Genomic DNA, 24,841 nt, shown 5'->3' on the forward strand with positions numbered 1-24,841 from the left:
ATGGCCTCCTGCCTGATGCCTGAGCACCCTGACGTGTTCCCCCCAGGACTTTGCACTTCCTCCCTCTGCCCTGATGTCCCCCTACCCCTCATTGCTGAGTCACTCGGGCTTCCTCCTCTTGCAGTCTCTGTTCCCCTGAGAGCTGCTCTCCCTTGCAGACACCGTCCTTGTCCTTGTCACCCACACTGCACACCTTCCTGTCATTGACTCACTCTTGCTCTTCCATCCGTGCATTGGAGTCATCTCTCCCTGCGGGCAGTTGCTGCACCCTGAGTGCCTGGCACACCTGTGGCCCCGAGGAGGTGCTCAAACACATGACCTCCTGGGGACCTCAGATCTGGGTGGCTCCCTTGTGTGACACATGGTGGGAAGCAGAGTTTGGTGGGTCATGTGCCACCCTAGGGGATGAGGGTTCCTCTCCTGAGCCAGCCTTGGCCACTCTTCCAGGGGACCCTCCCCCGATGCCCAGCCTGGCCGGTGGCCACACACTCCAAAGCTAGCCCTTTGCTGTGAGGTCCTGAAGGGCAGGGTGTGTGTGTGAGTTGCCAACCACTGGGGCCTGTTGGGTTGGCGTGTCATCTTCTAAGCTGGATTGCTGCCAACCCCCCTCCTCAGTCTGGAGTGGAGAAGCCAGCAACTCACTCCACCTCAGGAGGCTGAAGGGAGGCCTCAAAGGGTCTGTGGCCATTCTACTGGGCTCAGGAGCACCAGGGGCTTATGGCTGGGAGAAAAGCAGGCCCTAGGGCCTTTGGGCCTGCTCTTCCTGAGGGGCGGCCTGATCATGACCTCCTGGATCTGATGGCCTTGCCCTTGCCCTTCAGCATGACCCTCTGGTGCCTGTGTCAGCCTCCATAGAGCTCATCCTGGTGGAGGACGTGAGGGTGAGCCCGGAAGAGGTGACCATCTACAACCACCCTAGCGTCCAGGTACAGTCCTTGCCCTGCCACCTTCCTGGGCGAGACCCATGGGGGGACTCCTCGCCCTCCTACATGCGGCCCAACCCTCCCTGCATCTGCCTCCTGCAGGCGGAGCTCCGTGTCAGGGAAGGCTCAGGTTACTTCTTCCTCAACACCAGCACCGCAGATGTTGTCAAGGTGGCCTACCAGGAGGCCAGGGGTGTCGCCATGGTAAGCTTGGGCCATCAGTCCCCACTGTTGGTTTTCATTCCTTATCTGGGCCGTTGCGTGGTTAATTGATTGATTATTTTGAAAGCTAACACTTGGCTCACACTCGGAATCCCAGAACTTTGGGAGGTCGAGGCAGGAAGATCACCTGAGCTCAGGAGTTCAAGACCAGCCTGGACAATATAGTGAGACCCCTATCTCTACAAAACCAGTAAGAAAAATCAAAAGATTAGCTGGACATGGTAGTACAGGCCTGTGGTCCCAGCTACACAAGAACCTGAGGCAGGAGGATTGCTTGAGCCCAGGAGGTTGAGGGGTGCATTGAGCAGAGGTCATGCTCCAGCCTGGGCAACAGACCTGGGTGAGAAACCCAGACCCTGTCTCCATAAAAACAAAAGCTGGCACTTAGTCACATCAGCTATAATTAGCAAGGTCTTTAGATTCTCTGATTTATTCTACAACTTTAGTCATTCTCGTGAAATTTTTGTGATTTTTATTCCATGTCCACAAACTGTTAGTTACCCTAATGGTTTCCTTTCAATCAATCCTTTAATTAAGATTAAAATAGGCCGGGCGTGGTGGCTCAAGCCTGTAATCCCAGCACTTTGGGAGGCCGAGACGGGCGGATCATGAGGTCAGGAGATCGAGACCATCCTGGCTAACATGGTGAAACCCCGTCTCTACTAAAAAATACAAAAAAACTAGCCGGGTGAGGTGGTGGGCGCCTGTAGTCCCAGCTACTCTGGAGGCTGAGGCAGGAGAATGGCGTCAATCCGGGAGGTGGAGCTTGTAGTGAGCTGAGATCCAGCCACTGTACTCCAGCCTGGGTGACAGAGCGAGATTCCGTCTCAAAAAAAAAAAAAAAATTAAAATATTATTCCATAAGGAGCACTGTAACAGCCATAAAGAAAATTGCTTTTAAAAGATGTCTGACCTTTCTCTGTTTTTCTGTGTTTCTCTCTTGACCCTCTCCCTACTCTTGCAAGCATTGACTTAGCTGTGCTTGTGGCATGGAAGAATTTAGTGTTCTGCTTTTATTATGTTATTTTAAGTGTTTATGTTTTTTCATATTGCTAATGTAAGATGGCAGTCCATCTTCAAGTTTGCTAATGCTTTCTTTTGCCAATTTAAATCTACTCTTGTGCCCTTCTGGTGAATTTTTCATTTCAGCTATTATACTTTTCAACTTAAGAATTTCTGTTTGGTTCTTTTTTTCCTCTAACTTTTACCTCTTTATTGATATTCTCTGTTTGATATGACATTGTTATCAAATCTTCCTTTACTCCCTTCATCATTATTTGGTTGGAAGGCTTTGCCTGGTGAATCTGATCTCTGGTGGCCCTCATAGACAGTTTCTGTCATCTGCCTTTTTTCTGGAGTACGGGTCATGTTTTCCTGTTTGTTTGTTTGTTTATTTGTTTTCATGTCCTCTAATTGTTGGAAACTGGACATTTTAGGTAATGTATTGTAGAAACTCTGGGTACTGATCCCCCATCCCCACGTTGGAGCTTGTTATTGTTATTTGCTTGTTTACTTCTTTAGTGACTGGCCTTGTTATTTTGCTGAACACGCACACACTCACGCACACACACTTTTTCCCAGTAAGAAGTCTCTGATATTGCTCTTAGGGGATAACACCTTGGTATGTCCTTTGTCGCTCTGGGATGACTGTGGCCTTTGTAGGGCTTTTTTTTGTCTGTCTTTCAGTGACCACTCAACTGTTGAGCTCCACTAATTGAGGCTGATTGCTCCACTGTCTTCAGTAATTCCCTGGGGCACACATTCCTACACAACTCAGTCCAATCCTATTCAGGATCCTTTGAAGGGACCCTTTCCCTAGAAGATGTTTAAGGTTTGTTCTGACCCCAGGAGAGCTCTTCCCAGCTCTCTCTTTTTCTGTTTCTCTCTGGCAAACTTGCCAGCCTCCGGTGTAGTCCACACCTCCCAGACTCTCTGTCGCCTCCCAGTTGCCTTTCAGCACAACCTCCACTGTTTTGGAGAGTGAGCTTAGGCTTGGACTTCTCCAAGCTCTGCTGCACATGAAGTCAGTTCCTTTAGGAGCAACTCACACCGTCTGTTTTCTGGGTGCATTTAGCCCCTGTGCACCAGCTGCTTTTCCAGGCAAACTCTCTGAGCCAGAGCTATGGTGCTGGGCACAGTGGTGCATCTGTCTCTGGTGACACCAGCATGTTAGGAGCTGGGCCCTTGGTGAGTGGGGCAGCAGCCCCAGTGTTCCTCGGCTGGCCTCTCTTAGCAGGGAACCCCACCCCACGAGCCGGGGAAGGGCGACCAGGCCCCAGTATTCTCACAGGTGCTGCACCCAAGGCAGAGCCTCTATCCCACGAATGGGGTCTGGGTGGAAGATGGAAGCCCCCACCTCTGAGCCCACTTTCCTGGGACTCAGTCTCAGCAAGCTGTAGCTGGGGTCATGATAAGAAAAGAAAAACTGACACCTGCCCCTCCTAGGAAACGAATCCCCTGACCAAGAGCTGGGGGTGAGGGAGTCCTGTGATCTTGGAGGAACCAGTCGGTAGTGGAGCCCCCCCTCACTGGGGTGGAGGTCGGGGAGGACGGGCATCTTATTTCACATTCCACAGGCCCTTGTTCTTCCCAGATGTTAGCAGGTTTTCTCTAGTAAACGCTTCTCCATTTGCTGTGTGCCCTTGGAACCATCCCAGAGATTTTAAATGGCTGTGTGTGTGTTTCATGGGGAAGTCTGTGGTCTCCTTACACTGTCCTGCAGGTCTGGCACCTCTGGCTGGTTTATGACTTGTGGGGGTGTGAGCCCTTTCAAGAGAAAATAGAGATCTCTATTTTTGTGTGAAACACCCTCTGTTTAATAAATTTTTTAATTCAGTTTTTTGTTTGGTGTTTGGGGTGATTTCGAAAACCTTCCTTCAGTGTTTGATGTTAGTCTCCAGCTGTCTTGCATAGAGGATGTTTTCTCAGTGCCGTGCCTCGGGGAGGGGGAGGGAGTCCCGCTGTTCCTGTTCTTCCCAGAGGCAGACCCTTGGATGGCAAGACGCCCTCAACACTTGGGATCACGCGTGTGGTTGGAGGACGCTGGAGGAGGCGAGGAGCCTGAAACCACAGGCAGTGTCCCCTAAGCATTCTTATCCCCTCATAGAAGAAAGAACAATTCCCCAGCTCTTCCTCCAGCCATGCCAGTGAGAACCTTACATCTTAATTCTGACTGCTTGACATATGCCTTGTTTTGTTTACTTTTAGAAATTAATAAAAACTTCCCCGTTACCAAGAAGAGGGGAGTTCCAAGTTAGGGAAAATGTGTACAGTGCCAGTGAAACCAGGGCACGCTGTCATTCACATTTACCTTGCACCTATCATTTTGTGCAAGCCCTGAGGGTAGACTTGTGACCAGAGGGAGACCTTTTCTCCAGGAACAAGAGTTCCTCGAGGTTGGTGATGGACTAGGCTGCCACTGTAGATAGTGAGCTCCCTGTCTCTGGAGGCATTTGAGCAGAAGCTGGGACACTTGTCTGAAAGACTCAAGGTGGGATTCCACCATAGGAGTCAAGTCTCCCAGGAGACTTTTAAACCCCTCTTGAGTCCTAAAATGCTGCGATTCTAGGAGTGTCTCTGCAGTTCTGTTTTACACGTGGCCACAGGCAGCTCTGACACTCTCTTTCTGGATTGTGGAATGGCCCCTGGCCTGGTTAAGTGACACAGAGTGCCCATTGCAGGCAGGACCTGGGACGAGTCTCCCCTATGGCAAGCAGCAGCCCGTGCCACAGGCCTTACGAACTGCTCTGGTCCAGAAGTTTCCTTCCATGGAGGCGCCCTGCCCACCGGGGTCTTCACCTCCCTTCATTTCAGGCTTGTGCCAAAGACCCTCGCAACTCCAATCGGGCCCTGGTTCCTCTGGTCTCTTCTGAAGCCTGCGGGAGGAATTTTCCAGGGAGTATTGACGTCAGTAGCAGGTCCTGGTTGCTTCAGAAACAGTTGCAGGCGGCTGTTTCTGAGGGATGTCTACACGTGGCTGTGGCTTTTTCCAGCTGCTGAGCAGCAGCACAGAGATAGACAAGCCCCTGGCGCTCCCTAGTTAGCTCACAGAAAGGGTTTCTTTCCTTCCTGTTGATACATATTCAGCACGCAAAGATGGCTTGTGGGCATTGTGGCTTTGGAGTGTCTCCGGGGGGCTCTCTGGGGCTCACGCAGCAGGGGTCCTGTGGAGGTTTTTATCCCCACACAGTGGGCATGGGCTATGCAGGGCTGTGATGGATTTTGCTCACACAGCCCCAGAACGCTCTGTAAGGGCCTTTATTTTGTTTTTGGCTGGTTTGCATATGGGAGTGTTTATCCTATTTAAACCTAGGGTTTCCTTCTCAATGATTCTTTACATTTCAATCAAGTCCTCCAGGCAGAACCCATGAGATGACCAGAGCAGGGGAAGGAGCCTGCTGGGCACTTTACATTTCCCATTAATTCGTGCACTCAGCAACACTGGAGTGCTTATGTACCAGGTGCTGTGCTGGGCACTGCGGATTCAGGAGAGAATGAAGCCGGGGGGCCCAGCTCCTGTGAGCTGTGGCTGCGTCTCTCCATCTCCTGGGTCCTGTGAGGCACAGCCAGACATGGGGCCGTTGTTCAGGTGAGGATGCGTGTCCAGGGTGAGTGGGGAGTGGTTGGCAACTGCAGGGCCTGAAGTCAGGTGCATCCTCCTTTTCCCTGAGACTGATCTGTGGACAGTAGTCCACGTCCCCAGTCCTCGCCCTTGGGAAGATCACAGGGCTGGCCAGGTCCCTGTGTGAAGTTTCATCCAGCGCCCAGGCCAGGGCCCCACTCAGTGCCTGTGATTTTCATGTAAGCGTAGGTCCTTACCTGCTGGCCTTGAGGGTGGGTAATCAGGGGCACACTCACTTGGCACTGTCTGGCCCATCACGTGACATTGATAAGCAGCCTTCAGGAAATGGAAGCCGATGGCTCCATGACATTCAAAAATAGCTGCAAGGTCCCTTATCCCCTGCACCCGCCACCTGTCAGGGGACAAGTCTGAAATGTGATCAGGGCTCCAGGAAGTGGGGGCTGAGATGATGTGGGCAGAGCCTTGGGGCCTGGCAAGCTCTGAGGTATTTGACAGTTTCAGCCCCCACGTGTGCAGAGCTGCCTCTGGCTGCACTCAGCGTCTTAATGAGCAACGACACATTTGTCATCTCATCTCTGACTTGACAGAACTTTCCCCTCAGCTCAGTGTTTCCCAATGTTCTCAGGTGGCACCTTCAACACTCAGAAATTATAATTCATTCTGGGCATGGGTCACCACTACCTCCTTCCCCTTGCAAACGTTCTCCTGTGTGTCAATCAAGAAGCAGATGTGTCTGGAAAGCACAGAGAAGCTGTGTGGTGTGAGCCACCATGCACAGTGTAGTTAGGAGCGGGTACAGGGTCCCGCTCTGCCACCAGCTAGCGGCCAAGTGCCCTCCATTACCCAAGCCTCCAGAGTGGCCTAGTGGGCGCCCCCTTACAGCATATCTGTGGGGTACATTTAGCCACTGTGCACCAGCCTGAGGGGCAGGCCACACTTCGAGGGCTCCAGAAATGGTGGCTGGATGCCCATCCCCTGGGAAATTGAGTGGAAGAGCAATTGATTTCCCCACTGCCATTTTAGGTCTTTGTTTAAAAAGTGCAAGATGGTTCTTCTAAAGGAGAAAAAAGAAAGAGAAAAAGCCCTTCCCTGCATTACCCTGTGTTGCCCTGTGTGAGGCTCCTCAGTCGGTGCACTATGGAATTTCTTCACATTGTAAGGGACCTGCCCACTCCTGACAGCAGTAACTATAGTAGGAGTTTCAGGTTGGAGACTTAAATTGGGTTCTCAAAGAAAGCTCTCATTACTCTCTGTAATTTTTCAATGAGTTTTCTTTGAGAGAAATGTAATAACCTGGGGTGAATCAGCCCCAGCAAAACCAGAAACCTGGTGGCTCCTGGACCCTGCTTCTCAGCCCATACTTGACACTAGGCTCATGTGGCGATGGCTCCAGTCACAAAGCTATTGTTTTGTAGTATAAGCATGACATCTACTCCGGGATCTTTATTCACCTACTGTAAGTCATTGTGTGGAATAACCCAGGCATGCTTTGTGTGTATTGATATACACACAATGATATCATTGATGTACACATAATGATATAATTGATATACACATAATGATATCATTACACGGGTGGTGTGTGCAGCTCGGGCCAGCTTGTTGATCCTCCATACCGCCAGCCAGCCGTGGGCTTGGGCCCTTCTCAGCTAGGCCTTTGCTTTTGTCCACTCTCCCTCCTCCCCAGCACCATAGTTCCATCCTGGCTGCAGGAGGCCTCCAGCCCCGTTCCCCTGGGAAGTGGAGAGTTGAGGGAGGAGCCTAAATTGGGAGTTAGTGTATTTGGTTCTATCCCCAGCTCTGCCTTTTCAAAGCCATATCCTTGTCCCGTCATCTGGGCCTCAGTTAACTCATTTGTACATTGAAGAGGTTGAACCAGAATCAGCACTTTCCAAATAAGTGAAGGTCCATTAGGTTTGCAGGCCATTTTCAGAATTTCCAAGTCTTAACAAAGCTGGTTTTACTCTGTAAAGCTGAGCAGGCTGAAGTACCAGGTTCCATGACCTTATCCAGAATTACTCAGAGCAGTGGCCCTGGATCTTCATCCAATCAAGGCATGCTTCCAGGAGGCTAGGCTGTACCAGATGCTGAGCTGAGTCCCAAGGGCATGTGATTGCTGGCGACAGCCTGGAGGGGAAGGCCGAGTGCACTGTGGGTCCCATCAACACTGATGGCACCTGGCAGGCCCAGCCCCCGAGAGAGGGGAGAGGTGCTGGAGGAGCTGACATGGATGAGGGAAGACTGTTCTGAGGAAAGACACTGGACCTGGGCCTGAAGGATGACTTGGAGCCAGCAGGTGGAGGGTGGGGAAAGAGTCCAGGTCTTTAAGATAGGCTGCGAGGTCCGGAGGCAGGCAGGCAGCAGCTAGCTGTCTGTACGAGTGAGAGAGAAGGCCTGCGTGGCTGGAGCATAAGTGTAGTGGGGGAGTGTGCTATGCGTGGATTCTGGAGCGGAGGCAGGGGCCGGGCCATACCAGGCTTTACAGGGCGTGCTAAGGCTTTGAGCTCATTCTCAGAGCGCTGGGCAGTTGTTGAAAGGTTGATGTTGGGTGTGATGTGATCCTATTTGGTTGTCATCTTTGGGTCAGAAACCTTATTTTTATTTTATTTTATTTTATTTTATTTTATTTTATTTTATTTTATTTTATTTTATTTTATTTTTGTAGCTTCTTGATATTGAAACTCTAGCTTTGCAAACCCTGAAGTGCTTACTTTAAAACCCCTTGCTCCCCACCCCTTGAATACGAGACCACAAAGAGCAAGCAACAAAGCCAGGCCCAGATAGAGGAGTGGGGCAACTGGCTGGACTCGCCTCATGGCCTGTCCCTGCTTGTCCAGCTCCAGGACCACCTGGGTGAAATATGCGTTTAAGCAGTAAGACAAGCTGTGTGAATTCCATCATAAACAGACACATTACTTGTGTGAATGCCCCATCTTCTGCAGCATCAGAGGGTGATTGTGATGTACTTTCTTAGGGGAGAGAGTCTTGAAGGTAGAATCCCTAAAAGTGGGTAGAGAGAAAAGGATTAAAAGGTGGGCTCTTGCCTTGAGCCCAGGAGTTTGAGGTTGTAGTGAGCTGTGATCCCGTCACTGTACTCCAGCCTTGGGGACAGAGTGAGACCCTGTCTCTAAAAATAATAAATACAATAAATAAATGTTAAAAGGGTCTTTGGCAGTGAAAAAGCTGGAAAAAACTAGCTCTGATTTGTTCATTCACTCACAACACCTTGGCAGTCACTGCTTCACACAGAGCTGGGGATGTGATGAGACACAAAGATGAGCGAGATGCACATAGCTCACACTGGGGTGGCCTTGGCTCCCAGGCTCTGTGGTTCCGTCAGTCTGATTGGGACTTCCTGTGCAAGCTGCCATTGGAAAGCATCTGCCTCGTTTTCTGCCAGCCCCTGACTTGCAGTTTCACAGAAGACCCCACAGAGTGCTTCTCTACCACCAGGGCTGCAGCAGCAGGTGGCCAGCTGAGGATGTGGCATCCTGGGACTGCCTCCTCACTCTGCCCTGAAGTTGGTGCATGTCCCAAGGCTGCTGACTGGCCCCCTTGGAGCAGCTTCCATTTTCTTCTCTTTGTAAAATGTGCAAGTGGAGATCAGTGCTCTGTGAGATCCAGCCTGGCACTAATGTGTTATATCCCAAGCCCATCTCCTGGCCAGCAGTGGGGCTCATGACGAGAGGTGGGTAGGGCACTATCTGGTGTAGGATTTCCCTTGTCCACTGCTTCCCAGTGCTGGCCTGGAGGGCTCTGCCACTGGCATCCCATGAGGTGATAGGCTGTGCTGAGGGTGAGGTGCTGCTCACGGACCTGAGCAAGGGAGCGCCCTGCAGCTGCATAACCCAGCACCCACCCCTCCACCCCTGCCCCAACGTTGCAGGTGCACCCTTTGCTCCCGGGCTCATCCACCATCATGATCCATGATTTGTGCCTCGTCTTCCCGGCCCCAGCCAAGGCTGTAGTTTACGTGTCGGACATTCAGGAGCTGTACATCCGTGTGGTTGACAAGGTCAGTGGAAGCTTCATGATGGGGCACCCTCGGCTGACCTGCAGGAACTGGGAGGGAGGGGACTGTGGGAAGAATGTTCCGCATGGCCTTTGCTTTTTGCTCCTGGAGTCTGCATCCCTTCCCCTGTGAGCTTGCAGAGCTGTCTCCCATCTCCTTCACCCCATGTGGAGGATCCAGAGTCCCTTCAATAAGGGACTTCTTCATCCCAGGTGATATCCCCATGAGGGATAAATCTGGCAGTAAATCCTGCTGGAAGTTGTCTCTAAATTAGACATGACCTGGGAATTCCATGTCTTCTGGCTGGTATAGGTTATTAACCAGCCAGGCACATGCCCTGCTGAGCATGAATTTTCTTCCCAGAATATAGGTTTTGGGTTCTCTGGGGTTTCAGTGGCAAATGAGCACAACTCACCCATGCCAAGCACCGTGGAAAAAAGAGACAAGGAATAGATCTCGGTTTATCTTTCACATCGATAGGGAATTTTTATTACTCCAAATATCTGAGGTAACTGAAGCTGGGCTTCCAGAGGGTTGCGATCAGGTTCCTCAGTGGATAGAAGGGCTGGTAATTAAAAGGGGAGTGTTCATGCGACTTAGGCTCCTTAAGAAGCTAATATGCTCTGCCCAGCCCCACATACTCCTCTTATAGTCTCATTTTCACTGCTGTTTGCTAATCATCTGTTTCTTCACTGTGTATTTCTGATTCTCATTTCCTAAAGTTCTTACTATATTATACACTGCCAGGTGTGAGCTGTTCAGTCAATGAGCATTTATTGAGCTCCTACTGGATGCTGCTGTTCTGAGTGGTGTCTCATCTCACTAATTAGTGTATTATTTAAGAGTAGAATGTGGAATTTATGCCTCTAAGTATCCCCAAGCTCCCCCTCATCAATTTTCATTTGCTGACTGGCTGATAGTCCAGAAGTCAACCTGGGTGACTCTCCTGATTCACAGGTCTGTGGATTGAGGTTGGTGATGCTATCTCAGAAAGTCATGGGGCACCATAGATGGTAGGATTGGTCTTTTGGAGGCCACCTCTGAACCTCTGTCCCCATGATGCAGGTGGAGATTGGGAAGACAGTGAAGGCATACGTCCGCGTGCTGGACTTGCACAAGAAGCCCTTCCTGGCCAAATACTTCCCCTTCATGGACCTGAAGCTCCGAGCAGCCTCCCCGATCATTACATTGGTGTGAGTTCCCTAGGGGTCAGAGGAGGGCACCTCAGAGACAGTGCTGATCCCAGCTGCAGCCTTTCCCATGGGGTGGTCTTGGAGAAGTCCCAGCCCTTCCCTCTGTTTCAGGGCCCTTGATGAAGTCCTTGACAACTACACCATCACATTCCTCATCCATGGCGTGACCATCGGCCAGACCAGTCTAACTGCAAGTGTGACCAATAAAGCTGGACAGAGAATCAACTCAGCCCCACAACAGATTGAAGTAAGACGGGTTCTTCCCACACTATGTGGTATCAGCCCAGTGCTGGGTGTTGGAGGTATCTTTATAGTTGGGGGTATCTTTATAGTACAGTCCAGGAAGCTACTGTGGAGAAGCCATATAAAAGTCTGTGTGCCACAATGTCCTCTCATCAAAAGGCAGCTGTTACTAGCTCCAGGGTTCTGGGAGGCACCAAAGTTGGACTGGCAGAACCGGAGGGAGGGGGCCAAGTGACTTTACTTTTCCTCTGTGACATGGGGGATTGTGCGGCTAAGAGAAGGGGTGTGCCTGGTCACATGGCAAGGGGACACACTAGGACCATTCCCAGAAAGCACTGACTGGGTGGAAATTTAGACAGATGCTGGCTCATGTGTACAAGAACTCCTTAACCATTGATCCTGAGCCATAGAACAGGCGCTTTGAGGGCATTGGGCACCTGTCACAGGGGCTGCGTGAGCAGAGGTGTCATAAAGGGAACTCCTGAAGTAGGTGATTCCTGGATGAGGGGAGCTTTGAGGTCCCCGCACCGGCTCAGTGTGTGGTATGGGGCTGTCTTGGGAGATTAGGTTATGACAGGAGCCCCACTGCAGCCATAGGCCACAGCAGTTGTGGCCCAGGCATCATCTGAAGTCTATACACAGCAGCAGCGTTAAACAGCCCTGCCAGCATCCTCCCTGCGTCTGGGCCACGTGGGGGCTGGTGAGCATCATTAATCTGTGATCCAAAGCAGGTGGGTGCCATCTGTGTCTCTAGATGGAGGTGCACCTTTCTTCTTCTGGTGATGAGAAATTTGTTTCTGCCCATCAATAGCATAGCTGCAGAGACTGATACTCCCGCACAAGTAGCACCCTGGCCACCTCCTGCGTTCACTCACCTACTCCTGCCAGGCAGCCACTTGTAGGGGTTGCAGGAGGAGCAGGTGGGGGCTTCACCTGCTCCACAGAGTGGCATCGACATCCGTGGTCTCCTCCCAGGCTAATTCGGAGGGTATGCTAGGAGAATAGCAACCTCTGGGGCTCTGGGTGCTCCCATATCGGCAGGGCTACCCTGTGGGGCTACCTCTGGCTCTACAGGCCAGGTGGCTGGGGATGTACATTGCTAATGTGTCCCCAGGCGCTGCTGAGATTGCTGCTTAGTGATCACACACTGAGAACCGCTGCTCTAAGGGGATGGCTCAACTGCATAAAAGCCATCTCTCCAAGGGGATGGCCCAGCTTTTGGAGTTTAGCATCTAGGGAAAGTGAAACATAGTCACAAACAGAAGAACACACCCCAGAGAACTAGGGAGCCTCGGCCATTGACTAGGAGACAGCCCCCAGCACTGGCCCAGGACCCTGGCCCCTCTGGTCACTGCTCAGAGAGGGGTGATGTCCATGCCCCAAGTTTTCCTCTCATGAAACATGTAGCACGTGAGTTATGCTCAGTGCCGTGGGCTTGGGGCACAGCAGTCCTTTCTCTCCTGTGTCTCCCAACAGGTCTTTCCCCCGTTCAGGCTGGTGCCCAGGAAGGTGACACTGCTTATCGGGGCCACGATGCAGGTGAGAGCCGGGAGGCCACGTCCTGCTCCAGCCCCAGTGCAGGCCACCACCCGGTTCCAGGCACGCTGCCTGTGGCCCTGCCTTCTCCAGGCTGACTGGGAGAAGAAGGCAGAAGCCACCTGCACTGGGGTCCTGGCTCTCTGAGTGGGAGGTGTGGGCTGCCTGGTATGACGGGCACTGACACACCGCTCTTTCCTCACTGCTCAGGTCACCTCCGAGGGCGGCCCCCAGCCTCAGTCCAACATCCTTTTCTCCATCAGCAATGAGAGCGTTGCACTGGTGAGTGCTGCCGGGCTGGTACGAGGCCTCGCCGTCGGGAACAGCACTGTGTCTGGGCTCGTGCAGGCAGTGGATGCAGAGACCGGCAAGGTGGTCATCATCTCTCAGGTAACAGGCATGCTATTGGAGACTGGCACTCTCCGAACCCGCTGGGATGGCCAGCTCTGGCGATGGGCCCACTGCTTCCTGGGGCAGCTGTGCCTGGGACAGAAGCCTCTTTACTGTGTTTGGGTTTTGCCTCTGACGACCACCCCTCTCCAAGGGTACTGCTTCGGCCCCCTGGGTCTGCAGTCCCTGCAGGGACCCTAGTGCAGGACAGCCCTGCCGATATGCACCCAGACCCCCAGAGGTTGCTCTTCTCCAGGCTGAGTCTCCCAGTCCTTCCAGCTGCTCCTTACGAGGCAGGGTGTTCAGCAACCCCCAGCCCCAAAGGGCCCTTCCAGTGGAGGATGATGGCAGTCGTGGTGAGGGCAGGCGCTGCTCTGAGCACTTTGCCTTCATCTCCTTGAGTCCTCTCAGGGCTCAGGGCTAAAATCAGGGCCTTTGCATTCTCCCTGACCTCCTTCGCCAGCAGTGACTTGCTGAAGCATCTTGGAAGGCTGCTTTGGGGTTCCACTCACAGCTGCGCCAGAAACTTGGTCTGTAAGAAGAGCCTTCTGTGATGTGTAATGCAACTGTGGACAGAAACCCGTTTCAGAGTCAGTCATCCCATTCCTCATAAGAACTAGGTCCCCTGGAAGCAGTCTGTGCAGTCCTGAGTTCAGAGCCTGTAAACACAGCGCCCCGGGAGCTGGCGAGTGCACCGCCCCAGACAGGGTGCAAGGAAGTCCTTGTTCTCGGAGGCTGACTTTGATCACTGAGTTCATTGATTTACTCCTTTTCCCAGTGTGTATCAATTTTGAAGACAAAGAGAAAGCCTTGGGGATGTAAAAACCTGACCTAGGGATGGGGCAGAGTTCAGATGGGCTTCCTGGAGCATGACATTCGGGACCACAGGAGACTGTATGTTTTTTTTTTTTCTCTAAAAAGGAGTGCATCCTCAGGAGCTGGCTGGTTTTTCTCCTAAGGGCGTAGGTAAAGGGCAACTTCCTAGAAATTCAGCAAGAGGGGCACAGGGCCCTGCGTTTTCCTTGTCTTTGTGATCTAACCTTGCTGGGCACCCTCTCTTCTAGGTCCCCCATCTGGCGAGTTGGGGAGGTGCTGGGGAAAGGCCCTGGTGGTCTTGGCAGGTGAAGGGGCTGCACCACCAGCCCCATCTGAAAGGCATGTTCTTGAGCCCAGGCAGGCAGGGGCTTCACAACTGTGGCCCCTTGTCCATGCCTGGAATGTGATTCTGGTCAGATGCGTCCAGTTCCATCTGTCCAATCCAGGTCACACAGCCAGCACCCCAAGGCCACAGGGTGGGCCAGGACTAGCAGGAGGAGACTGAGCAGAAGGATGAGTGACAGGAGGGGAATGGGTTTTTATCAAGCACCTACTGTGTGCCAGGCATTAGCCCAAGTCATGAGACTCAGAAGATGAGCTCAGCATGAGCACGGCAAAGGGCCTAAGGGTTTTAATAGCCTCAGTTCAGCATGACTCAGCAGCACTAGGAAGAAGCCAGGAGAGTTAGTCTTTGGCCAGATTAATAGGAGTGTGGAGTTGGGAATGAAGGAGGTTATAAATTCTGATCAGACTCTACAGGGCTCCTGCATTCGTCCCTGTACTCTGCTCAGTCAGAGACAGGCAGGCTGGATTTGGGGTTGGGAGGGCCTGGAGACCTGTTGCTTGAGGGCAGCCAGGCCTAAGGAAGAGCAGGCACCAGTCCCCGGCCCCAAGTCTGCAGTGCTAACCCGGAGCAGCTGGATCAGACAGGGCGGCAGCCTCAGAGGACTGGACTGGGACCTGTGGGGCCTTGGGAGAGGCAGTGGCTGGCCCATGAGGGCGAGCCGCGCACAAAGCCAGGCCTCCCGGGGCAGAGGAGCACGGTGCTGGTCATCCTGAGGGCCCTTCTCGCCACAGATTCTGAGCCACAGCCTCCTTCCCTTGAGGGGTCCCTTCCTGAAACATCCCTGGCCAGCACAGCATCCCCACGCCTAAGTGCCAGCCTCTTTCCCCAGGACCTCGTGCAGGTGGAGGTGCTGCTGCTACGGGCCGTGAGAATCCGTGCCCCCATCATGCGGATGAGGACAGGCACCCAGGTGAGCTGACCTCCTGGGCTCTGAATGCTGGTTCCCGAAGAGCCACTTCTGGAACCCTGTCCTCGAGTTAGAGTGCTTCTCCACCTCCTCCATCTCCCTGGCCCAGGTATCTAGGGCCTGCTTCTTACCTGTCCCCGCCCAGGGAGACACCCTCCATTGCTCTCTGGTAGCCACTGATGGAAGGTCTGCTTCCTGCTGGCCTGTCACCTTCCCACATCTGGAATAGCACCAGATGCCTAACAGGAGCACAGTGACCGTGGCACTTACTCCACTCCATGCTGTCTTGGACATTAATCCATTTGGTGTTCATAGCAGCCCTGGGAGGTTGGTGTCAGAACCATCTTGGTGTTGCAGATGAACAAATGAACACACAGAAAGCTTAAGGCCCGTGCCCAGGGCCACACAGCTAGGAAGTGGTAGCACTGGGAGTGGACTGGGCAGCCTGGCACGGCACCTGCTATGGCCTTTTGCCGTCTTGCCTCCACCTGTGCCCTCAAACCAACTCAGCAAATAGAGACTAAAGGAGCTGGGGACCGCACCCACGCGTGCCCTGTGAGCAGGGACCCCGGCTAGATTAGGAGAGAGGGACCTGGAGGAACCAGCACTGTGGGGCAGTGCGAGCTGTGCTGCTGGTGGACCTATGGCCTCCTAGAGCTCCAGGTACTCCTTCCAGAAATGAGTCTCTTGGCCATGGAGAGGCACAGCCCGCTGCAGGGGAGGGACAGTGTGGGGAAAACAGTCCCACCTCTGGTTTACTCGTTTGATATTTCATCAAAATTCCCAAACGTGTGCCGTGCTCTTCTCTGGTTGGGGAAGAATTGGGTTCATCTCCCACTGCTTGAAGGAGGCAGCAAAGCTTCTGGGGGCATTCCCAGTGCTGGGAACTACTGCTTCTGACTTCTCCCCCACAGATGCCTGTGTATGTCACCGGCATCACCAACCACCAGAACCCTTTCTCCTTTGGCAATGCCGTGCCAGGCCTGACCTTCCACTGGTCTGTCACCAAGCGGGACGTCCTGGACCTCCGAGGGCGGCACCACGAGGTAGGTAACCATCCCCCCAGAGCTCACCTCCCAGCCCTGTCCCAGGCCAGCACCCCGAGGGTCAGGGAGGGTTCCTGCCACATTGTCTCAGAGGAGGTCCTCATCCTCACACCTAGAGAGGCCCTCCCTCTTTCTTCCCTCTCCTGAGGCTCATCGGGACTCCCTTCTCTCAAATGCTAACCACGCAGACAGAGTGAGTAGGTGCCTCTCCTGACAGAAGCGGCTGTGTGAGGAAATCACAAAAGTCCTGGGAGGTCAGAGTCTGCAGCTTCTGACCATTTTCTGAGATGATGCCTGGCAGCCCTCCGTTTCTTTTGGTTCATCCCAGAGGCCAAACTCCCCTTCCCTTAGCCCAGCGAGGGGCCCTGGCTCCTCCTGAGATGTCAGAGCTGGAAGGTGCCGGGGAGACTACTAAGTCCCTCTGTGTTAACTGAGGCCAGAAACAGGAAGGGACTTGCCCAGGATTGCCCAGCAAGCCAGTGGGGAAATGGGACTGGACACCAGCCCCTGTGACTCTAGGCTCAAGCCCAGGTGGGCCTTGGACACACAGGACCCAAGTGGAGGGTGGCTTGAAAGGTCGCTCCCTGCCTCATTCAGGGACAGTGGGGATGGAGACCTGGAAAGAGACCCAGGCCCGGGGATGGGATTTCCTAAAGGCTGTCTGAAGCTTGTCTAGTGTAGGACTAATGCCCCCCGCAACCCCACCCAGTGGGAACAGGGTCCTGTCCCTGGTGCCTGGGGGCTCCCCCACATTGCCCCCATGGAGCACAAGCAGTGAGACTTATTAACAGATATCCCAAAACAAAGCAGTCTGCAGGGACACACTGCAAAACCCAGCATCGCTCTGGGTGACCTACAAGCACTGAAGTCTGAGGGACATCCTGTCATGAAGGCCCCTGGCTTATGTGGGTGGGCCCAGTGTTTTCCAAATGCATCTGTGCATGTTGTGCAATGCAGGCAGGGCAGGACCTGGGCACCCATGCTGGGGAAGCCAGGTCTGCACAGCTCTGGGGTTAGAAGACCCAACCCAGGCAAGAAGGCAGGGCCCTTGAGAACAGGCCAACAGCTGCCAGGACCGGAGGGCTAGGGGGTCTGGGCCTACTGTCCAGCTCTGCCTTTTTGAGGACACGGGGACCTGGGCCTTACACCTGAAAATGTGTTTGATGTCTTCCAGGCGTCGATCCGACTCCCGTCACAGTACAACTTTGCCATGAACGTGCTTGGCCGGGTGAAAGGCCGGACCGGGCTGAGGGTGGTGGTCAAGGCTGTGGACCCCACATCGGGGCAGCTGTATGGCCTGGCTAGAGAACTCTCGGATGAGATCCAAGTCCAGGTAGGGGGCAGGTGGACAGGCCACAGGGAAGGGGGAGAGGAAGTGCCAGCTGCCCAATCCTCCTCCAGAGCCACATGTTGCATGGGCAGAGGCTGGGAGACCTGAGAAGCTCTCAGTCCGTGGGGTTGACAGTGGTCCATCACAGTGGGGTAAGCATCCGAGTGTGGCTGGTGCTGTGGAAGCCCAGAGGTAGGGTCAAGCAAAGGCTTCACAGAAGAGTAATGTTTCAGGATGGGAGGGGCTGGCAAAGGCCTGGAGGTGGGAACTCACTTGATATGTGGCCAAAAGAGCAAAAAATTCTGAGCTTGGGGCTCCCTGTGTCTGAGTGGTCATTAATTTCATCATCTGTGTTTATTTAACACACATAGAGCACCCAACAGAGGCTGGGGCGCCCTTACACGTTTTTCAGTATTGCTGCCTCCAGTCCTCAGGTGAAGCCTGCTGGGCAGGGGCTGAAGGGGCTGCCACCTGCTAATGCCCCTGAGGCGGGGAGGGTCAAGGTCACAGGGTAAGTGGGGAATGGCCTCAAGAGGCCAGGGTACTGTGACCTGTCCGCATTTGGAAAACAGCCTCAGAGAGGGAAGGGCCTTGTTCAGAACCAGGGGGTCAGGACTGAGTCCAGCGGTTTTCCTGCCTGGGGTGCAGCCCTGGGTCTGTATCCGGCCTGTCCCTGCTACTTACAGGATGGGATCTGGGTGAGCTCCTGCCTCTCTGGGCCCCTCTGCAAGGTAGGGAGTTGGCAAATTTGTTCTGAAGAGCAATTTTGTCTTCAAGGGCCTCGTTCTGCTCCTCTGGACCTCAGTAACCCGTAGGTGCTCCTAAGCTGTAAAGAAAAACAAAAAATGTTCCCTATATGTCCCAAAACAGTTTCTAGTCCCCTCCTCAAGAAGAAATAAACTATGTCTAACCCAAGCACCTCCCTGATCAGGGGCAAAGAAGCAAACTTTTCAAGAAAGAAAACACCCACAAAAAAAAACCCCACTGATTTGCCAACCCCTCACTCCTGCCTGCACGTGTGCGTGCACGCACACACACACACACACACACATATACGTACATAAACATGTATACAGACACACAGAGGTCCACATGCACATCCCCACATTCACCAAGTGCATGTTCTTTGTTAAAAGGAAGTAAGTTCTGGAGCCTATCATGGAATTAAAGGCAGGGCTTTGCAGCTTCCAAATTCTGTGACCTCAGTTGGGTCACTTGACAGCTCTATGCCTCTGTTGCCCTATCTGACAGCAGGTGGAGTTTGAGTAAATCAGAAACTAGAGAATCTGGATCCAGCCTACAAATGTGTTTTATTTGGCTCACTCAGGCCTTTGAGACAGCTTGTTGTCATGTAAAGATAGGAAGATTCTATGTGAAAATCTAAGATACAGCATGTCCTAAAGATATGGTGTCTGCCACAGCAAAATCAGCAGGCAATGAGAAGCAACCTTGACTCCATTAGAGCTGCGCTGTCCAGTTTGCCACAGGCCCCACCACACCCTGTTGTCTCCCTGACAGTGAGATCAAGAATCAGTTGCCATTTACCATGGGGCTTGTGCTGTTGCTTTTCTTCTAGTTAACAGGAAAGTGGGAAATCTCTTACAACTCCCCCTCCATCTAAAGAGAGAAGATAGGAATGCATGGTTTAAAAAAAATAGGAGGAACGCTATTTGTGAATGTATTTACCGGGCAGTAAGTGTGTCTGCGTCAGACTCAGTGAGGTGGCTTCCCTGTGGATGCTGGAAGGGGGCATACAAGTCAACCTTGTCTCTCCTGACACTGAAACCCCACCCAGCTTCCAAAGGCTGTTTCTCACCATTTGGGAAGTGCTGCCCCTCCTGTCACCTCATATGGAGCCCACAACTCTCAAGACAGGCATGGAGAGGGTGTTAGTTTTGGACCATGCACACAAGGAAATCTAGGCTTACCTGAACAGAGCACAGAGGAGCCGGGAGGGACAGAATCAGGCCATCTTCCTCTTGGAGAATCACTTGTCAGATCCGATGATACTGGCCATGGCCCAGGGCTCAGGCCCTAGGGGCATCCACCTGATCTGATCAGAGGCCAGTGGGGAGCTCAGGGCACAGCTTTACCTGCCAGCTAGTGACTGCCCCTGAACCAGGCTGGGAGGCCACATAGGCAGTAGCCCCAAGGGGCCTTAGAGAGGGGACCTACACAGGTGGTGGACACATCTGAAGTCTTACAGAGAATGGGTCTGGAGTTCCCAGGCAGGTATTGCTGCTGTGGGCTTGGGGAGCTACCAGGGCCTTGGAGCACCTGGGCCTCCCAGGATCAGATCTGAGCCGATCTCATGAGGCTGATCATCTGCTAGACTGAGCTCACCAGGCCCTTGTGTGTGTCTATGTGGATCCTGCAAGAACATGGCCAGAGCCAGCCAGACGGACCTGGGAGGTAGAACGGGGGTTGTTCTGAGACGGTGGCAATGAGGAGAAGGTTGTCTCTGTGAGAGGAAGGAGCAGTTAGGTGGTGCCTTGCCCAGGCTCAGTGCTGGCACAGTTACCCTGAGCAAGATGCTGTTGCTGGAGTTGTGCGTGCTGCCCTCCGAGCTCACATTCTAGCAGGTGAAGTTCTCCCTCACTGGGCACGGAGGGAGAGACCTGTGTTTCCAGGCCCGTTGAAGGAGCTCCCATTAGGCTACACAAACATGAGGCTGCCTGCCTTTTCTCATCATATCTTTGGCGTGTGTGTGTGTGTGTGTATTAGGGTTTTGCTCGGCTGTTCAGACTGGAGTGCAAGCCTTAGCCTCCCAAGTAGCTGGGACTAGAGTTGCACACTCCTTGCCTGGCTAATTTTTAAAATTATTTTATAGAGACTGGGGGTTTGCTATCTTGCCTTGGCTGAGCTACTGCACCCAGCCACAGCTTTGGCCTCTTAAAGGTCAGCCCTTCACATCATGTCACCAGTGACCTGACAGGCGAGAAAGCTGCTTTTCTCCTCTCTTGCCCCTCCTCGACTCTTGCTGCTAGGAGAGAAGCAGACACCTGGCCTGGATGTGACTCCAGTGCCCCATTGGAAGTGAAACTTGCCCTCTCTTGCAGGTGTTTGAGAAGCTGCAGCTGCTCAACCCTGAAATAGAAGCAGAACAAATATTAATGTCGCCCAACTCGTATATAAAGCTGCAGACAAACAGGTACGTGACTCAGCTCTTGTTTCCAGCAAAGCTGTGTGGCTGTACTTGCATCCGACAGCTCTTGTGTCGACACTGTCAGGAGCCATGGGTACTTTCAGGGAGGTTTTCTCCTGTTGTGCTTGGAATGGGTGAGGCCTCTGCCTGCTCCTTCTCTTCTCTGTGGTGCTTCTCTGCTTCTTGAAATCACTTCTCACTGTGGGTCTCTTTTTCCTCCTTGTAGCCTAGAAACATTTTTATGCAAGCTACTAAAATTCAATATTTAAAAGGGAAAAAAACACCAGCTTACAAGTGTTGTGTTTCAAGACTTGCCACTCAGAGTGTAGCTGATGAGCCAGAAGCATCAGCATCACCAGGAAGAGGAGATGCAGCTCTCAGGCTCCACCCAAGACCTGCCCAAGGAGAAGCTGCACTCTAGGGAGATCCCCAGGCGAGGGGGCCACACAGTAACGCTTGAGAAGAGCTGTTTAAAGCTCTTCTGCAAACATAATTCCTACCTTTGATTCCAAGAGGATGCCTTTCATAACAGTGGCTTGCATTTGAATGGCAGTTGCCAAGCGGGAGACTCCATGGGCCACAGGACACTTACTTGTTGCATGAAACACATGCATGTTTTCATTCAGCCAAAAGTAACAAAGTGCCAGGCTCCATGCTGGGCTCCAGGAACACAGATATGGGTGACATAGGGTGCCCTGGACGAGGGTAGCAGGAGAACGCTATTATAAAGCAAGGTGTAGTATTCAAGCCAGAGCCCAAAGAAGGGTGCTGTCCATGGAGGTTTAGGGGAGGCATGTCCCAGGTGGAGATGTTCGGGCTGGAGTTCTTGAAGGATGAGTAAGAGTTCCCCAGGTTAAGAGGAAGGGGTTGGTGGGGAAATAATGTTTAGGCAGAAGCAATAACATTGCTCCTAGTCATCTATAGGGCTGTGGAAGAGACAGAGATGATGGGAACTAGCCCTGGGAGCTGGAGGCCTTTCCTTCCTGGGTTTCTTTATTATATTAATAAATATGTAAAAGGGTAAAAAATATGGCGTAATTTGCTTCCTACCCAGTGCATAGTATCAGTAGTTTGCTAACAGTTTTCTTAGCAGGTAGCCTGTTTTTATCCTGTTGACAGTCCTTAGAAATAGGACAAGGCAGGATCATTGCACACCTTTTACCATGTAAGATGTCAATGCTGAGAGAAGAGGGGACATAATGTGCACACAGTTGGTGGCAGGACATGTTGGGACCGGCTTTGGATTCTGTCAGACTCCAAGCCCCATCCTCCACTATGCCAGGCTGCCTTGCTTCAGTAAATTGAGAACAATTTGCTGCAGAAATGATATTTTACAGTAAATGTCCCATGGAGCTGATGAAAGAAACTACCCTCACAGTCTCTCCCTCCCTGCTGGCCGACCCACAGCAGGTGCTGCTCTGGGAAGAGTGAGAAGCCACACTTTGCCCGGAACCATTGGATTTCTGAATTAGTTTTCCATGGGTGACTGATAAAGCCTCAGACAACTGACAGCACATGGTCCTGAGGCCCATGGGGCCAAGATTGGGCCTTTTTCACCTCCAAGGAGCATGGGGAGCCGCAGGCTCTTAGATCTCCTGGCATTGTATCCAGGCCCACTCCCACTGCTGCCGTCTACAAAAACAGCTCTATTTTGTTTTCCAAAGGGATGGTGCAGCCTCTCTGAGCTACCGTGTCCTGGATGGACCTGAAAAGGTTCCAGTCGTGCATGTTGATGAGAAAGGCTTTCTAGCATCAGGGTCTATGATCGGGACATCCACCATCGAAGTGATTGCACAAGAGCCCTTTGGGGCCAACCAAACCATCATTGTTGCCATAAAGGTAGGGTTGTATTCTCCTCCTTTTTGGAGTAATGAAAGCAATAGCACTGAGATAGTATGCCTCTCAGATGTAAAAGTGAATATATTCACCTTCCAGCTGAGAAACTGTAGATAGGAATTTAAGAGTAACTCAGGGGCAAAGGTCCTAGGTAGATAAAAAGCTACAGCATCTTCTGGTCATCAGAGCCGAAGATCCTTGGGAGATCATTGATTCCAAGTACTTCATTTCATAGATGAGGCCCAGCGAGGTCCATGATTGGCATAAGGTTACAGAACTGGGACTGGCACCACAGCTTCCTGACTGGAGTGCCGGTGCTCCACCCACCATGCTTGGCCACTGATGTTATCACCACCCATGGTGGGGCTCCTGCTCTGGGCCAGCCCAGTGCCTAAAACATGATCTGTTCTTAAGAGCATTGGATGATATGCTCGGTTATCCACCATAAAAGTTGTGACATCCAGTACATGACATCTGCTGTGGTTTTGAGAATGAGGTGGCCCATTTTCCAGACAAGGAGACTGAGGCTCAGAGTGGGAGTGACTTGCTCAAGGTTGCATGGGAATTGAGAGATGGGGTCTGTCTGCTTTGGGCAGTGTCCTTCTACCATATCATGGTACTGCCCTCTGCCATTCTGTGTTCCTTAGGGATGGGACCTTCTCCATCAGCATCCCTGGGTCAGGTCCTGGGGTTTTGCTGAATGGAATTTTCTTTCCATGTCTCATCACCACTTGCTGAACCCTGGATGACAGAAGACACACACTCACTGAAATCTTTAGACTCTGCCTGGGTCACAGACCTTTTTCATTAATTCACATCTTCTGTTTCAAAGTGGGTGCCTGGCAGCAGATTCCCCGCTCTAGTTTTTGGTGAGTGAAAGTGACTGATTGCTCATCCTTTTTCAACAAATACGTATTGAGCACTAACTGTATACCAGACACTGCACCACTGAACTTTGTCAAAGAAGTTCAGACCTTTGGAGCACTAGTTTTTGAGCCAGCATAGATTTTCACCTGTTCTCAGAGAAACAAGGGCTGCTGTTTATGGAGCTTGGGTTATTGGGCTCCAGAAATCCCCATTTCCCTCCTTGCCCTGGTGGCCTGCAGGCACACTGTGACATGCTTAGAGCTTCCCCTGCGATCCAGGAGGACGTTGTTTCTTTAAATGCCCCGAGAGCCAGGTTCTCTGAAGAAACTGGATATTTGCAGCCCAGGGGGCCTTCTCGCAATATGAATAGCGATCTCATTTTTCCAAGTCATGGATTGGGACACTCCTGGGTGGGTTTTCTCATAGTGAAGCCAATCTGCTGTGTTGGGAGGTAAGAACCTTATCACTAGGTTGGGACACTCTAGGAGTGTGGCCTTTACTCCTCTCAGGATCCCTAAGTCCAGCCCCACATTGTTTCTGAAGTGGATCCTCCTCGGGGCAGGCGTCCCCTCCTTGAGAGATAGGTTTTGCTGGAGGCCAGTCCCTGGCACTGAATCCTCATCATACCTGTATGTTGTCCTTTAGGTATCCCCTGTTTCCTACCTGAGGGTTTCCATGAGCCCTGTCCTGCACACCCAGAACAAGGAGGCCCTGGTGGCTGTGCCTTTGGGAATGACCGTGACCTTCACTGTCCACTTCCACGACAACTCTGGAGATGTCTTCCATGCTCACAATTCGGTCCTCAACTTTGCCACTAACAGGTAGGATGTGGGCGAGGGTCATTTCTCCTATGAAGTCCTGTCTGGTACCTGGTAGAGACAACTGGGGATAACTCAGAAAGGCTGCTGCTGTTGAAGGAAGATGTGTGTTACTTGAGTTTCCAAGAGATGTGGGCATGCTGCACCATGCAGGGCCACGAAGCACCACTGCCCTCGGGGGATGCAGACCATCTCAGAGGAAGACAGGCATCAGCCCCCAAAAGAGGAAGTAGGGTGTGGGGAAGCTCCAGGGAGTGCGCCCCGAGGCACAGGAGATTGGCCCTTCAGCCTTGGCTGCCCACAGATCCTGCCACGGTTGTGTTTCCCTGTTGCTGAATGCATTCAAAGACAGGTGTCAAGGGTGTTGCCTTATGGAAAGAACTAGGGTTTAGAGTCAGGCCTGGTTCTAGCCACAGCTCTGCCCTTTGTGGGCCCTGTGAGCAGGTCACCATCCAAAAATCTATTTCCACACCTATCATGTTGGGCAATGTGGCCTAGGTTCCAGGGCTTTCCTTCAGCTGAGGGAGGGGGTCATGAGGACCTCTGGCAAACCATGGTGCTCTGTGTTGTGCACAGAATTGCCATCTGTCAGTTTAGGGCATGTCCTGGAGGAAATGGAGCCCAGTTCT

The 24,841-nt window shown here is 52.4% G+C and overlaps 1 protein-coding gene across 3 annotated transcripts in view; it reads left to right on the plus strand.

Annotated features, from left to right (window-relative positions):
- Window positions 1-24,841, plus strand: part of NUP210 (nucleoporin 210) — a 101,992-nt gene that overhangs the window by 65,337 nt on the left and 11,814 nt on the right. For all 3 annotated transcript variants that reach the window (XM_023192680.3, XM_023192678.3, XM_023192679.2), the window contains 13 exons: window positions 822-926; window positions 1,026-1,127; window positions 9,614-9,742; window positions 10,805-10,932; window positions 11,044-11,179; window positions 12,652-12,714; window positions 12,922-13,101; window positions 15,093-15,173; window positions 16,085-16,216; window positions 17,391-17,549; window positions 20,606-20,697; window positions 22,356-22,530; window positions 24,040-24,215. In XM_023192680.3, coding sequence (XP_023048448.2) covers window positions 822-926; window positions 1,026-1,127; window positions 9,614-9,742; window positions 10,805-10,932; window positions 11,044-11,179; window positions 12,652-12,714; window positions 12,922-13,101; window positions 15,093-15,173; window positions 16,085-16,216; window positions 17,391-17,549; window positions 20,606-20,697; window positions 22,356-22,530; window positions 24,040-24,215 — 1,658 coding nt within the window. The remainder of the gene's footprint in view (window positions 1-821; window positions 927-1,025; window positions 1,128-9,613; window positions 9,743-10,804; window positions 10,933-11,043; window positions 11,180-12,651; window positions 12,715-12,921; window positions 13,102-15,092; window positions 15,174-16,084; window positions 16,217-17,390; window positions 17,550-20,605; window positions 20,698-22,355; window positions 22,531-24,039; window positions 24,216-24,841) is intronic.

The sequence above is a fragment of the Piliocolobus tephrosceles genome, chromosome 2, assembly GCF_002776525.5.
Source record: "Piliocolobus tephrosceles isolate RC106 chromosome 2, ASM277652v3, whole genome shotgun sequence".
NCBI classification, from domain to species: Eukaryota; Metazoa; Chordata; class Mammalia; order Primates; family Cercopithecidae; genus Piliocolobus; species Piliocolobus tephrosceles.